This window comes from Vulpes lagopus, chromosome 9, assembly GCF_018345385.1.
Source record: "Vulpes lagopus strain Blue_001 chromosome 9, ASM1834538v1, whole genome shotgun sequence".
NCBI lineage: Eukaryota > Metazoa > Chordata > Mammalia > Carnivora > Canidae > Vulpes > Vulpes lagopus.
Window position 1 is genome coordinate 19601646 of NC_054832.1, and position 15341 is coordinate 19616986.

Here is a 15341-nt window from a genome sequence, read left to right on the forward strand (position 1 = left end):
CCTTTCCCTGTTTATCTCACTATGTAGTAAATGTAACAATAAGCCACAAAGGCTATTAGAAGAGAAAATACAAAAAAGCTCTAGGTGTCACCGGTCATTGAATCATTAAGCATTGGCTCTTGTTTAAAAATTCTAGTTGCAGGATTTTTTGTGAGGCCCATGTGTGAGCCCTGGCTTACTAGATGTGTGGTAAAGCTTCCCCCTATTTAAGGAGCATAACCTACCCAGTTGTTGGGAGTCAGATTCCTGGTGACCAGAGATATTTCCAATGCTCTTAATACGGGAACAGTTTCTCTAAAGTCTTGGTCACAGATTTTTCTTATGGTCAAGACACGTGATGTTTATTTGCTTTAAGACAACTTAAAGCAAATGCTTTTTGATATTTTTCATTTTTTCCTAAGGAAGTCCCATTTTTGTGTGGCTTTGTTTTTAAACCTGAGCTCTTTTCTGTTCTCCATTCTTGATGGGGTAACTCAGGAAAGCTCTCAGACCTTGGAGGAAGATAAAAGCAAAAGACAGCATCGGTTTTTATTCTGATATTCATGGACAGTACACAGATCCACTGGCAAATCATCTCTCTCTTGCAATCTTCCATCTATCATCCCTGAGTATTCAAAGCCTTTTCCTCCACTAAAGGGAAGTTGTGCCATACTTTCTATGGCTTTGAGATGTTCGGTGGTGGAGAAAAGAATGTTCCATCTAATGACCAAACAGTTTATTTCTGGAGGGAAACAAACATGAAATTTTGTTCACTGACGCCACTGGTGTTTTTTATCTACAAACCATTTAGACTCAGAAGGCTCGCATAAACACCACTTGGGGCTATTAAATATTAGCTTTCCCATTATGTATGGGTGTACTTTAGTAAGCCAAACCAACAGTAGACTTTATTTCTGAGTTTCTGTTTAGATGGTGTCCCATAAGCAACAAGTATCCAACAGGACACGGGGCCTGGGGTTGTGGTCTTTAGGGCTCTGGTTGGCATTGACAGTTTGATTCACTAGTCAATTTATCCATTTCCCTTATAGGAGAGACACACTGGGTAGATGACAACTGTGAGGAAATAAAGACTCCAGAATGCCCCGCAGGGTAAGTCCATTCTCTAAATATGATGAAGTTTTACATAGTATCCAATAAAATATCACAGGATCTAGATGGGTAAATGGTGATAATGTAAAACTGAAATCCCCTTATATAGGTAAACTTACACTCAAGTACTTGTAAGTGATTAATCTGTCAAAAGCTAAAATGTACATCTTGAAGTAGTGAGTTTTTTAAAGATTTTATTCATTTATTTGAGGGTGGAGGGGCAGAGGGACAGGGAGAGGCAGACCCCCTGCTGAGTGGGAGCCGAACATGGGGCTCGATCCCAGGACCCTGGGATCATGACCTGAGCTGAAGGCAGACGCTTAACTGACTGAGACACCCAGGTGCCCCAAAGCAGTGAGTTTTAAATATTTTTTTTTAATTTTTATTTATTTATGATAGTCACAGAGAGAGAGAGAGAGAGAGGCAGAGACACAGGCAGAGGGAGAAGCAGGCTCCATGCACCGGGAGCCCGATGTGGGATTCGATCCCCGGTCTCCAGGATCGCGCCCTGGGCCAAAGGCCGGCGCCAAACCGCTGCGCCACCCAGGGATCCCCCAAAGCAGTGAGTTTTAAAAAAACTTTTCTCTTATTGGCTCTGCACATAAGGAGAGGGAAGCTCCTCTATACTTCACCACAGCTGAAGATTTTACAAAGTGTATCTAAATATCACCAGAGAAGGAAAGAAACATTTCTGGCATTGATTTTTTTTTTTTTTTCAGTGTTTTTTCCTGAAGGGCTGCTTTTGCCTTTTTGGGGGGGAGGAGGGGAGGACTATAGAACTTTTCAAAAATATCATCCAAGCTGGTAACTCCTACCAGATGCTGCAGGAACTTGACAAACTACTGAAGCACTGCTTTGCTGGGGTGCAGCCAAACTAGAGTGACACCCCACGGCTCGAGTGTGACCGGCATAAGGCACTTATTACGCCTTCCAGGAAACTGCTGAAAATTCATGGACCCTTAAAGTGCCTGGCAGAAAATAAATTTTCAACAAGTGTGTTTTCATTAATGTATTTGCTCAAGTGGATTTTTGTTTTAGGCAGCACAGCCCAGGACACAAAATCCAAGTATTTCGATATTGTCTTTATTTTCATCTTTTTTTTTAGCTTAATGAGCCACTTCAACTTCTTTGGACTTTTCAAATGGAATGGCAGTAGTTTCTGACTGTTTAAAATGTGTTGAGTTGTTTTTGTGGAAAAAGCAGTCTAGCAGTAGGAAGCCCTGTTAAGTGATAATAGTAGCAACAATAATGATCTCTTATAGAGTATTATATTCTAAGTGCTTTATCTGTGACTCATTTGAAATATGCTTTATTATGTGGCTTCAAATAAACTGAAGCCTGTGCTTGCTGAATTATCTTCAAACTATCAGAAAAATTTTGCACATACTTTAGTATTCTCAAATCTATTATATCCTTAGAATTAATTATATCCTTAGAATATAACAAAGGACCTATTTCATCAGATCCTGCCCTAGTTAGATGGATCGTCTGGTCCTTTATTGATGAGCTTTTTAAAGATCTTTGTCGATTTTAATTATTTTTAAAGTTATTTTATGATTAAACCTAAAAGAATCCTGTTATAAGTTTTAGTTCTAGTGATAGGAGTGCCACTGCCATGAATTTCATATTCATTGCTTTCATTCATCCATTCATTCATGTATTTGATAAGTGTTTATGGAAGCCCTATTATGAGTCCACAAGACAGAAAGATGAATAAGGCATAAACCGTGCAACGAAATAGTGTAACACATATACATATACGTATGGAAAAAGAGGTATGAATTAATATCTTAAAGGAATTCAGAAGTGTGAGCAGCTAACATTATAGAAGAGGAAACCTTGAGCTGGGTTTTAAGGCATGAATAGGAGTTTTCCAGGTAACAAATGGGAACATATTTCAGGCAAGTAGAACCACTTTATACGCTGTGAAAAACCTTGTTTGCAGTGTGAGAGGGAGCAGTGGATAAAGTACATCAGGGGAAATCTGGAGTCCAATCCCTTCCCGGACCATTTTATGACCTTGGTCATTTAACTCTGGACTCTGGTTGTGACAAATGCTATGTGGCTGGCAGCCCAGGCTTGTACCAGTATCCTCACTTGAAGTTTCATCTTGGAAATTCCTGGTCCCAGTTGTGGAGAATGACTAGGCATAATGGAAACTTTGTGGCAGTACCTTTTTTTCTAAAGCTTAATATGTTACTGTTTAAGGTTTGTTCGCCCTCCATTAATCATCTTCTCTGTGGATGGTTTCCGTGCATCATACATGAAGAAAGGCAGCAAGGTCATGCCTAACATTGAAAAGCTGAGTAAGTCATTTTCACTGTATTCTCATCAGTATCCATGATCTGCACAGCTCATGCTCAGTTATGAGCTTTGAGAGCTATGGACAGGTGGCTTTAAATGCATTCTATTATTATTATTATTATTTTTGCATTCTATTATTTGAAAGACCGAAGTGAACACAAGTCTTTGATAGTTTATAAAGTGGATTCCCATATGTGAAGGGACTCCTGTTGGTTCTTTTGCTCTAATGCTTGAAATTCTGTTTTTAGGGTCTTGCGGCACACACTCTCCCTACATGAGACCCGTGTACCCAACAAAAACCTTCCCTAATTTATACACTTTGGCCACTGTAAGTATTTTTTTCAAATGATGTAGATTCAAAGGGTGTGGATGTAGATTTCATCCTGAAACGACTTACAGAGAGATTAGAAAAAAACACGTTTCTTAGTGTTCAAAGAAAATTTGTCTGTTTTCTATCTTGTCTGCATGAGTTGTTCACAGTAAATGTTTTTTACTGAACTTTGTGGGGGACTGAACTTTACTGTAACTTCAAAATGGAAAACTTTTTTTCAGGTGCAATTCTGTTTGAACACATACATTAAACCTCTCTCAGACACCTGAGGGTCTGTTGTTTATTTTCTGAGTTTTCAAATAAAAATATTGACTTCAGAGCTGCTTTGTTGTAGGTTTTAGGTACTCCCAATTCTACATTGCTTTCTTCTTCAAAAATATGATAGGTTTAGGTTTATCTATTTTATTATCATTATTATTATTAATTTGAGGGGTTTGGGGTAAAAGTGTATTTTTAAATAAAAGCTTTTTTGGAGGCACATAAGTAAATTTCAATCTCCAGGTTAATTTATTGTAATAAAATTATTGACATCTTAGTAAATTGCAACAGTTAAAAAACCCAAATATTAAATTTCTTAGAATCATGTTAAGTTTCTTGGTAGCTTATAATTAGTCTGTAGATAATATTCATGTTTGCTCAGACACACATAAAGTCTATATCTTATATATATTTGGAAATTAAATATTGCTATAAAACCTCTTGTGTTAACAAAATTTATGATAGAACTGATATGTACAGATTACCATATTGTTATTTTAACAATAAATTTGCTTTTACACAAAGGGGCTATATCCAGAGTCACATGGAATTGTTGGCAATTCGATGTATGATCCTGTATTTGATGCCACTTTCCATCTTCGAGGGCGAGAGAAATTTAATCATAGATGGTGGGGAGGTCAACCGGTAAGTTTTGCATTTTTTTTCGTGCATGTGTGTCTGTCTGTTGAAACACTTCATTCCAAAATTTGCTACCTGCAAAAAGGATGCATGTAGTGTCCTCATAGTTGGCAATGTTTCTGTTCTTCAGTATTGTGTATATATCTGTGCACATACTATCTATGTATATGTGTAATTAATGTGTATATACATGCGTGTTCTTATGTCTATGTGTGTCTATATATGTGCATGTATGTATGTGTTGGTGAGGTTATGATTATAAATGTGTAAGATGATAAATATCTTCATTAAGATGATGGAAATGGTGACAGAAGGGTGAATTTCAGAAACATTTTGAGGAAGGAATGTATAGCCAGATCTTGCTGATTTACTAGATTTAGGGGTACGATGAAAAGGAGAAGTGAATGACTATGACTCCTGCAAAATTTTGGCCCAGGTACCATATGAACAGAGACAGAGAAACTTGCTGGTAAAAAGGAGTTCAATGAAACCCACAGGAAATTCATGAATTCTTTTGTTTAACCCGTTTTTTTGAAATTTTTGGAAGTTACGTGTAAGTGGAATCCTACCTTAATTTTGGACCAGCAAATTAATACTTTCAAAGAACTCATCCTGTTTACTTCAGATCTAATGGATGGGGAGAAAGTAAGGAAGGATGTAGGTGGCTTTCTACATAATATTTTTCCTATGACTGTGTGCATGGTTAGGCAACTTGATTTGGTCAGACATGAGCAAAACAGAAACATGAACCAATGGTTCTTGAATGTGTAGAATCAAAGCAAGGGCACTTGATCCTGGGTAGAGGGGCCAGAATCCCCACAGGAGCACAGGCCACTATACACAGCTAGCGAACAACATGCAGAAGAAAGATGACAAATGGTCTCACCTCATGTCAACTCTAGTTGGGAGGCCACAGTTCCTTGGAGCACTGGTTAGGGCAGAAGGCTAAGATCTTTGTGGCGTCTGCCATGACATAAAGAGTGGCCAGTGTCTACAGACATCCACAAATCTCCCATCCCTAAATGATCCCGTACCTGGAAATCTTTGCTGCAATCTATGGGCAAAATAGAGAATACAAACTAAGAAGAAAAAAAGGTACTGCTCTTTGATAAAAGGTCATTTGTGCTTTAAAAAAAATATATTCATGGCTACCAAATCAATATGCAAAGTTAAATATGGGCTTTTCATTTTTTAAGAAAATAAATACTGGAAGACTTCTTGTAGGTCTGTAGAAGTGTTTCTTTATAGTAGGGGTTCTGATTCCACTGTCTTTATTCAGGCTGGACTCCCAGAAGTCTGTGATGACCTAAGTTGTGAGCATAGTGAAATTTGTTTACAGGGTGGATTTCACAAAGTTTATGATAGAGGAACATTTTATGTGTAAATAAAATGATTGAAATTAGAGTTCTGTCAAGCTATTGCTAGTTGGTTTTTTATATTAATTCTGTCATAGAAGCAAACTTGCTTGAAGAACCACAAAGGATATAGAGATAAATAGTAATTTTATCAAATTGGATCACCTTCCATCAAGTGTTGACATTAATTTCCCTCTGGGTTGGCATGACTCAGAAGATGAGTCTACATATTCATTAACTTCTGCAGAAACAGAGCAGAGGGAATGCTGTTAACTTGCCCAATGGAGTGAAGTCTTTTTCAATTCTGTTTGCCTGTTTCCTGACTAAACTCTCAAAGTTGACAGATTTGACCAAGTTTAGTATTTTCCTAGTGTTGACAAAGATTTACAGTGAAACTGACTTGTATTTCTATCTTCTTGAACAGAGAGACACCATAAGAATTTCAAGGAACATAGTAGTTATACTTTAAAAACATATTTATTATTGAAATTTGGCCTATTTGAAGAACATATGGACAGCTACTATATGGAACTACAGAATAAGAAGAAACTATAAATATTATAAGAAAACATGAGCCTTAATAAACATTTCTTAAGCATTTATCCCAGCCTTTCAGAGGCTTATATAGTTCACAAAATCACCAGTGAAAAAAATAATTGAGGTAGAGAAAATATTGATAAAAGCTTAGGTAATTAAATCAAATTCAACTTATTTTTACTGAGTGATGAAGCCATGACAGATATTTGGTTAAATAATAAAGGAGTCCAATTAAATGGTAAATAAAGCACTCTAATCCTACTTTAAAATTTAACAGATGAAATGAGGCATTCATATAGCATCCATCTGAAAATTTGAATCTCACCAGTAGGCTTCCAAAAATAATTTCTATAATTATATTTTGTCTTTTTTTTTTTGTAACATGGATATAGCCATTTTAGCAAACTCAAGTCTACTTTTAATTTGTTAATCTTCACAATGTGCTTTTAAAAGTTGTCATTCACTTTATGATGCTGCATTTCTCATACAAATTTTAATAGGATTCCTTTTGTTACTGTTGTTGTTTTAAAATTGTACTTACTTTGTTCTCATTATAAAAATATGTTCCGTACTCTTTCACTGAAGTTCTTTAAGCGTCTTTATTTCTTTGAAAAATCTCTCTGCTATAATCTGCAATTTTTGATGGTAAGATATCTCAGTGGGAAATTCCCTGTTCAGTTTAAATCTGGACTCCGTGAAGTGGAGAATGAATGAGACTGCAGGGGCCCCACGAAATGTGGAGATTTAAGAAAGAAGTCCAACACCCCACCGTGTTGCAAGACCTCTAAAGCCACAGCTTCCAGAGCAAGGCATTTCTAGGAGGGGCAGGTGCATTCTTATCACTGCTCAAGATGCTTGGTCTGCAGTGGTTTCTACCAGTAGTGGTGATGCAATGAATGGGTCCTGAGACCACCCACGTGAATTACTATAGTGTGAAGATGTAAGAGCAATGGTATGTTTGAGAAAGAGATGGCAAAGAGAAGAAGATTGACATTAGAACAGGCGTGAATTAGTGGGCCAAAGGGATTGGTTTGATGGAAAGTGCAAGTCATTGCTGACCCCTCCTCCTGTCTATTTTATTATCCTGCTAGTAGGAGGTTTTGCTTTCTTTTCAGGAAAATTTCACATCCTATATATTCTGTTGTTTCTTTTCCATAGATTGCTATAAATCTATGGCTTTTTTCCCTCTTTTTTACTGTATCTTAATGTTTTTAGGATGGAATCTGCTCTGCACTTTGGGTGCTATAAATGCTCACCTGGCCGCTTTGCTGCTAGACTTTTATTTATCTTTCAAATTTCAGCTGAACTATCTGTTCCCCAGGCAGTCACTAAGCTCCCTTTGCCCTCGCTAAGCTCACGGAACTTCCTTTGGGTTTTCGTATTATTTCTGTCATAAATTTGACCATATATTTTTGAAATCATTCACATATCTGCATCAGTCTGTGGGTCCCAGGGGGGTAGGATCTCTTTATTCTCAGGCCATAGCTCTTCTCAGGGACATGTTCAGGTGTCTCACCACTGTGTCTTGGATTGAAATGTTCTGCACCGAATCTGAGGTATGTTTGTTGGTATTTCTTTCCTGTATTTTATAAGTTCCCTTCTTCGGGTTCTTTCCACCTGCAAAGAGCCACACCAGTCCATGGTTTTTTGCTGCAACTCTCATATCTTAGTTTGTTCTGACTCTTGAATCTCAGTAAGTGATTTACTGAAGCTAATGCTACAGCCCCACCCATCGCTCTGGTCTCCCTGAATTCTATTTATCCTGGCTCTGAGCTTTTGAATGCAAAGGAATTATTTCCTTTCGAAGAACTGCTAGAAAAATTACAATAGTAGTTTATGTTTTTGAAAAATGTTTTTTGTTTCTTTTCTTTTTCAAAACTTCTCCCCTTCTCCCACAGCAGCGTACTTTATTTAATTTGAGAAAGTGTTGAATTTTACATTTAAATCCTCCTGATTCCAGTGAGAAAGCTTTTTTTAAAATTCCTGATAACATATCAAATAGATAGAATATTTTTCCCACTTGTTCCCTCCTCAAAATGTAGTCTCTAAGACATAAATGTTGAAAACTGCCTCTAGATAAAGCAGAACAGTGGAGAAATATTGGCATTAAGAGTGGGAAAGACAAATCCAGTGTCTTGTCAGGTTATTTTTGTTGTACTGTTTTACCAGTCTCTGAGGAAATTTGTATTACACTCAAATTCAGAGAAATACTAATTCCCATTTCTCTGAATTAACAAGGAACTAGAAACTTCTCTCTTTTTCTAACAACCCCAGAGGCTCATTTTCGCTTTTTTTTTTTTTTTTTGGACCAATGTTGTAGTGCCTTTTTTCCCTCTGTAATTACTAGATTTGACTCCTGAGTTCGGAAATATAATATATACATATAATCTGCAAAGGAACTTTTATAGCTACTTGTGATCTGATTTAACTTAAGAACGTTATGCTTCAATCTCCTACCATTTGCTAAACCCTGATAGAATGGCTTCATTACTGCTAGAATCCTTTTGTTTGAGATTTTCAAATGTTTTTTAATTTTAAAGATTCTCTCATTTGTTTACTTTTGGCACTTCTCTGATCATGTTCCCACTGTTGTTTTAGAAAATATGGTCAACATGACTTATACCAAAAAGCAGGAGGGTGTTTTTGCTGCTTTTCTTTCTTTTGTTTTTTGAGAAGCAATAATTTTTTTAAAAAGATTAATTTATGGGGATGCCTGGGTGGCTCAGCAGTTGAGCATCTACCTTTGGCTCAGGGCATGATCCCGGGGTCCTGAGATCAAGTCCTGCATCGGGCTCCCTGCAGGGAGCCTGCTTCTCCCTCTGCCTACGTCTCTGCCTCTTTCTCAAATAAATAAATACAATCTTTAAAAAAAAGATTCATTTATTTATTTGAGAGAGAGAGAGAAAATAGGGAAAGGGGAGAGGGGCAGAGGGAAAGGGAGAAAGAATCCTCAAGCAGACTCCCCGCTGATCCTATAGCCTGCCACGAGGCTCCATCCCAGGACCCTGAGGTCATGACTGGAGCCAAAATCAAGAGCCAGACGCTTAACCAACTGAGCCACCCAGGTGCTCCAGAAATATTTTTTTTACTTTGTAATTGTCTTCATGGTTTGCTGCTCTTTACAATTGGTTAGTTTTTTTTTTTTTTTCCTGATTCCAAGGATGTTAATTATCACTGTAAAAATATGGGGAGGTACAGAAAAGTATGAAGAGCAAATGATCCTGACTTTACCATTGGGAAAATTTTAGCACACTCACTTCTGCTGCCCTCTCTCCCATTGCCCCTTTCCTTATTCCATTGCCAAGACCCTTTCTGGTGATCTTTTCCTTTGAGCATTACTGAGCTAAAAGTTACCCAAAGGGCTTCCTGTTGCCCAGATAATGCCGATGTCAGCATAATTCCACAACATAACTTTTGAAAGTGCAGGCTCATCATTTGACAAAACTGCATTAAAAAATTTCCTCTAAAAAACCCCGGATTAATCTTACATTTCATAACTGCCAAATGTTGCCTCCTATAATCTCCTTGTAAATATCGAGGCACTGGATTTTTAAAAAGATTTTATTTATTTATTCATGAGAGATACACACAGAGAGAGGCAGAAACACAGGCAGAGGGAGAAGCAGGCTCCATGCAGGGAGCCCGATGTGGGACTCGATCCCAGGTCTCCAGGATCCCGCCCTGGGCTGCAGGCGGCGCTAAACCGCTGAGCCACCCAGGCTGCCCAAGGCACTGGATTTTATATGAATTTGTTTGTATATAAATACACTAAGCATGAGTCTCTGAAATTAAAATAAGTATGGAACTAGATCACTTAGTAAATAAAAATGATTGGGGTATCTGGGTGGCTCTGTTGGTTAAGGGATTTGATTTCAGCTCAGGTCATGATCTCAGGGTCCTGGGATCTAGCCCTGCCTCTGGCTCCACCCTCAGTGGGGACTCTTCTTGAGATTCTCTCTCTCCCTCTGCACCTCCCCCCCAATAAATAAATAAATATATCTTCAGAAAAAATATATTTAAGAAACTGATCTCTTTGGGATCTGATGTGGTTTTGAGGCATCTGCAGGATGTCCAGCACTTTGTTTGCACGCATCTTCTTGATAGCTATGCTGGGAAAAGAATGAAAGGAAGCGGGGAAGCCCTTTCCTTACAGGCCAAGACTACCCTCCCCTTGCAGCTTCACACAGCTGCAAATGACCAATGCAAAGTCTACAAGGCAAGACGGTGCCTAGCAGATTTCTTTCTACTTCAGGGATGCCACATTTTGGCGTGTCAGTAGGTAAAGGGGCTTGGGGGGTGGGTGGGTGGAGACTCGTGTTCTCTTGGTGGAGGTGAGACAGGGCACTGGGTTTGAAACTTGGCAGACTGTGCAGAGAAGCAACACACTACCAGCACTCTAGAAGGGCCCCTATGTCTCATCAGGTTCAGCTTAGATGAGTGAATTTGTGTGAAAATCAGTGACCACAGGGAGCTTCAAGGCAGGTTATGTGTGCTTATGATCGGCATTTAAATATGATATTGGAAGATGTGGAAGGATCTGTGACTACCACAGAAACTGATGAGGAACCGTCAACCAGGCGGGATGTACCTGATGCTCTTTGGGAAGATGGTGTTGTACTAGTTGCCCTCCATTAAGCGTTGGCTGAAACAGAATTGATCGTGCGTGTGATAGAGGAGAGTTGGCATGATTGCATCTTCAAAGGTAGAAGACATTCAAAATTCAAAGGGGCGTAATTTTGCGTAAATGTTGATATTAAGAAATGACCAAGGATTCTTCTACTCCCCAAATGTATTGATTTGCAGATGACTCAAAGATTCAGAAGCTAAAGGGCGTTTTTATTTTTTTCCAACCCTTTCAAAAATGTGATCACCAAGGGGGAAAAAAAAGACATATTTTGAATCCTGGTTGGCCTGGGGACTCCCACCGCAGCCCAGAGTTTGTCTTTAAAATAGAAGGCTACACCTAACCAGACTCCGGAAAGGCGCTCAGAGCAATCTGCGCTCCTTCCCTCTATGACCGCATTCCCCTGGGAGGAGGGCAGCTCTCACCTCCTCCAATCTGAGAGGGCCCTCGGTCCTCTCCTGCCCATCCTTACTTGCCAGCTTCAGCAGCTGTGCTTTTGCGAGGCTGGGGATCATCAGTCCCTCCGCAGAGGCTTGGAAATCTGCAGAATTCCCCAGGCCAGGTGTCCAGACCCTTCTGAAAACATGGCCAAACTCGTGGAGGCCCCGCACCTCCGAATTTCCCCTTGCCTCAAAAAACAGAGATTTTCACTGGAGTCCAAGAGACTCTGAAAGTCTGGATACAATGAAACCAGAAAAGGGGCTGGCTGCTATTCCTAGAGCATTTTTGCTTGGGTTTTAAAACAAACGAGCTTCTTTTCTTCCTGTTTGCCTCCGAAGGGGTGGGGGGAGGTTCTTCTTACAGACTTATGTTCAATGGGACACTGGCCATCCTAAGCTGTTTTTAATGTTCCTAGAATAACTGGATTATATTTGTTTCCATTGCATAATAATTAAGATTAAAAATTGATCCAGTGTTCACCAAATGCTAAGACACTGCTTTAAGGACTTTAAATGTATTAACTCATTAAAGCTTAGAATAATCCCATGTGGTAGGTAATATTTATCTACATTTTAAAGGAAACTGAAGCCCAGAGAGCTTATGTAATTGACTACAGGACTTCACAGTTAGTGACAGAGGCAAGGCTTAAAATCCAGCTATCTGGTTGGAGAGCTCAGGTTCTTAACCACTGTATCTTCTGCCTCCCAACAGCATGCACTGGAAAGAATATTTTAAAAACCTCAATGAAATGCTTGGTTCACCTAACTTATCCCAGGAAGTTATTCCTAAAATTCCATTTATTGAAAGCCTAAATAAATGATACATGGGAAAGTCCAGAATAAAAAAAAAGAAAGAAAGAAAAAGCTTTTTTCGCTCTTTTCATTCACCTCGTTTAAAACAAAACAAGACAAAGTTAGGTTCCAAGATTCTGGCATCTGTGTGCCAAATTGGGGTTCTCCTCTGCAGGCTTTCAATAATACAGGAAACATATGGTCCACTCCTGGGTCCTTTGATGAGCAGAATTCCATCATGTAAGTGAAATGTTCAAAACAATGATCAGAAAAGACAGGTACGGAAGAAACTTTTGAGATGAAATAAGAGTTAAAAATGCCACTAGAATCATTGCAGAGCTTTTGAAGGCTTTTACAGAGAATGTATTGAATGACATTTATGGAAATAATGATTCTGACTTCCAGATGTGAAAAGAGAATGATTGCAAATAATGTGAAATTTATGGTGGGGTGTGGGTAAAGTAGAAGATATCTGATCTAATGTACTTAAAACAACTTATTCTTCTTTGACTGAAACTCAGAACATGTTATAAGCCTCTTATATTTTCCTCATTAGCTATGGATTACAGCCACCAAGCAAGGGGTGAAAGCTGGGACATTCTTCTGGTCGGTGTAAGTTATCTTTATTTTGTCAATGTTTGTGCAATTACAGTTATGATTCGGCTTAAGAAACATGAATTCAGTTTGATTTTACTTCAGTTAAATGTAAAAGAGCTTGAGCTTTTGAATATTTTCTGATTGAAAATAATCTTCCCAGTATATTTTAGAAGTCTTCCGTCTATTTCCCCCATCTTTTTTTTAATAGAATGTAAAGATTTTTTTTTTCTTCTTGTCATTCTCAAGATTTTTCTGTCCCTGTCTATAGGTTTTGATAACTTACCATCTAGGGAGTGTGTATATTTCTCTTAAACTATTTATTACTGTGGTTTGCATTATTGTTTTCTATAAATATATCATAACATGTTATATTTATTTTGGTTTGCAACATTGAAAGTCTAGTGTGGTCTCACACAGTTGATGTATAGTGGTCTAGAGATTGGAAATTCCAGCCAGGAGACAAGGGGAAACCTCTGTTTCTACTCCGTTTTCCACCGAACTCTAGGATTTCCCTAATAAGAAAAATGGAACCACTTCTCTTCCCCAGAGAGCTAGTGGGGGGTTAGTAGTTAATGTTCATAAAATAGTCTTAAGATGTAACTTACCTAATAAAAGTGTCAACATGTTGATTATTTTTAAGGCTCCTTAGTAAGAAAAGGAATCTGTTTCAACTTTCATGGGGATTTTGTTCCCACTGAGATGTTCTTTCCATCTTTTTTTTTTTTTTAACCACCTAAAGCTGTTTCCATATTTGCCTCTTATGCCTTAACAAAAATCTGACTATTCTATAATAGTAGTGTGCTGAGAGCAGTCACAGGTTCAAATTAATCCAGAATGGGACTGTCTATATTCTCCAAATTCAGGAATAAAAGTAGCTTTTTCAGATTTGAAGGACTAAGTTAAAACTGAGTTTGGTGATTTGAAGGTAAGACAGTGACTCTTTAAAAGTCTCTTTTCCCACCTATTTCTTTTGTAAAGAGGTTTTCTGAGTTGAGAAATGAGTGTGGGGGTGTTAGAAATGACACGTAAATGACATGTTGATCTACCAATTTAATCCGATGCGTTACATTTCTGTAGCCCTTGACTGTCATAGATGCTTACAGAAAGGATTTCTTCTGCTCCACAACATATTTGCTTGGCAGAATGGAGACGAGCCAACAACATAATTAGTACTTAGTCCCTACCCTTACCCCCCGAAACTGCTGCAAAGCTTCATTGAAAAGGCCCAGTGTTCTGATTTTGAATGGCAATGTTCTCCACCCATTTCTAGCTACTTATAAGAAGGTGGCTTTTGTGTGCTCTAAAGATGTCCTTAGTTTTGCTTTGGCTTCTCGGGCTATTGTTCTTTTATCTCTATTCTGGGGGTGACTTGGATTTAGTTTTTTGCTTTCTTTTTTAAAAAAAATCTTTTTTTAACTGAACAAACAAGCAAACAAACACAACAAACCAGGGTCATACTTTTAGTTATTTAATGGAGTATATGTCAGGGGAATCTACACGTGGTACATCCTGAAAACTTTTAAATTTAAAACCAGATTCAGACCACGGGCTTAGACTTTGAAGGCCATCTTTTTAATGTGGTTCTGTACTGCAACCTCGAGTTATTCTTGCTTTTTAGGTGATAGTATTTTATTCCAAAGTAATCCTCAGCTGATGCTCCATTACATTTTGTGTGTGTGTCAATTCATGTTCAAAGGCAGTAATTCCCCTTATGTATGAGTGTTTAGATTGATTCTAATCCCAGTTCTGCCACTTAATCGATTGCTGATGCTGGACAAGTGATTTAATCTCTCAGCAAATTAATGTCCTCATCTTTAAATGGCAATGATAGCATCTTTATCATAGGGTGCCGTGAAAGTAGAATGGGTTAACTTATTTAAAGTGCCAAGTAGGGTGTTTAGTACATAGAGAATAATGGATAAATGGTATTTGTTTTCTAATTCATATCATCTCTTTCAACACTGACCATACAATGACGATATGTGTCCTAAGGTAATTTGTTCCCCTTTAGCACTAAACACTTCATCTAGTCCCTCATTTTCCATTCCTCCTTCTTTTTTCTTTTTCTGACCATATTTGATGTTTCATGATAAGTGCTCTATCTAACAGTGATGGTGAAGACAGCAGCAGTCTTCCTTTGCCATTTGTGTTTATGCAGTCTCTGCACTGTATTATTTATTCATTTATTTAGGCACTGTATTTTTTTAAAGATTTTATTTATTTATTTGAGAGAGAGAGAGAGTACACAAGTGGGAGCAGGTACAAGGAAGAACCAGACTCCCCGTTGAGCAGGGAACCCCACATGGACTCTGGGATCATGACCTGAGCTGAAGGCAGACACTTAACGGATTGAGCCCTCCAGATGCCTCTCTGCA

General features: G+C 38.3%; 1 protein-coding gene across 6 annotated transcripts in view; it reads left to right on the top strand.

Moving 5' to 3' along the window:
- ENPP2 (ectonucleotide pyrophosphatase/phosphodiesterase 2) overlaps positions 1-15341 on the top strand; it is a 110574-nt gene that overhangs the window by 46768 nt on the left and 48465 nt on the right. For all 6 annotated transcript variants that reach the window (XM_041768543.1, XM_041768541.1, XM_041768540.1 and 3 more), the window contains exons 5-9: positions 1029-1089; positions 3298-3395; positions 3642-3721; positions 4508-4627; positions 12926-12981. In XM_041768543.1, the coding sequence (XP_041624477.1) occupies positions 1029-1089; positions 3298-3395; positions 3642-3721; positions 4508-4627; positions 12926-12981 (415 nt within the window). The remainder of the gene's footprint in view (positions 1-1028; positions 1090-3297; positions 3396-3641; positions 3722-4507; positions 4628-12925; positions 12982-15341) is intronic.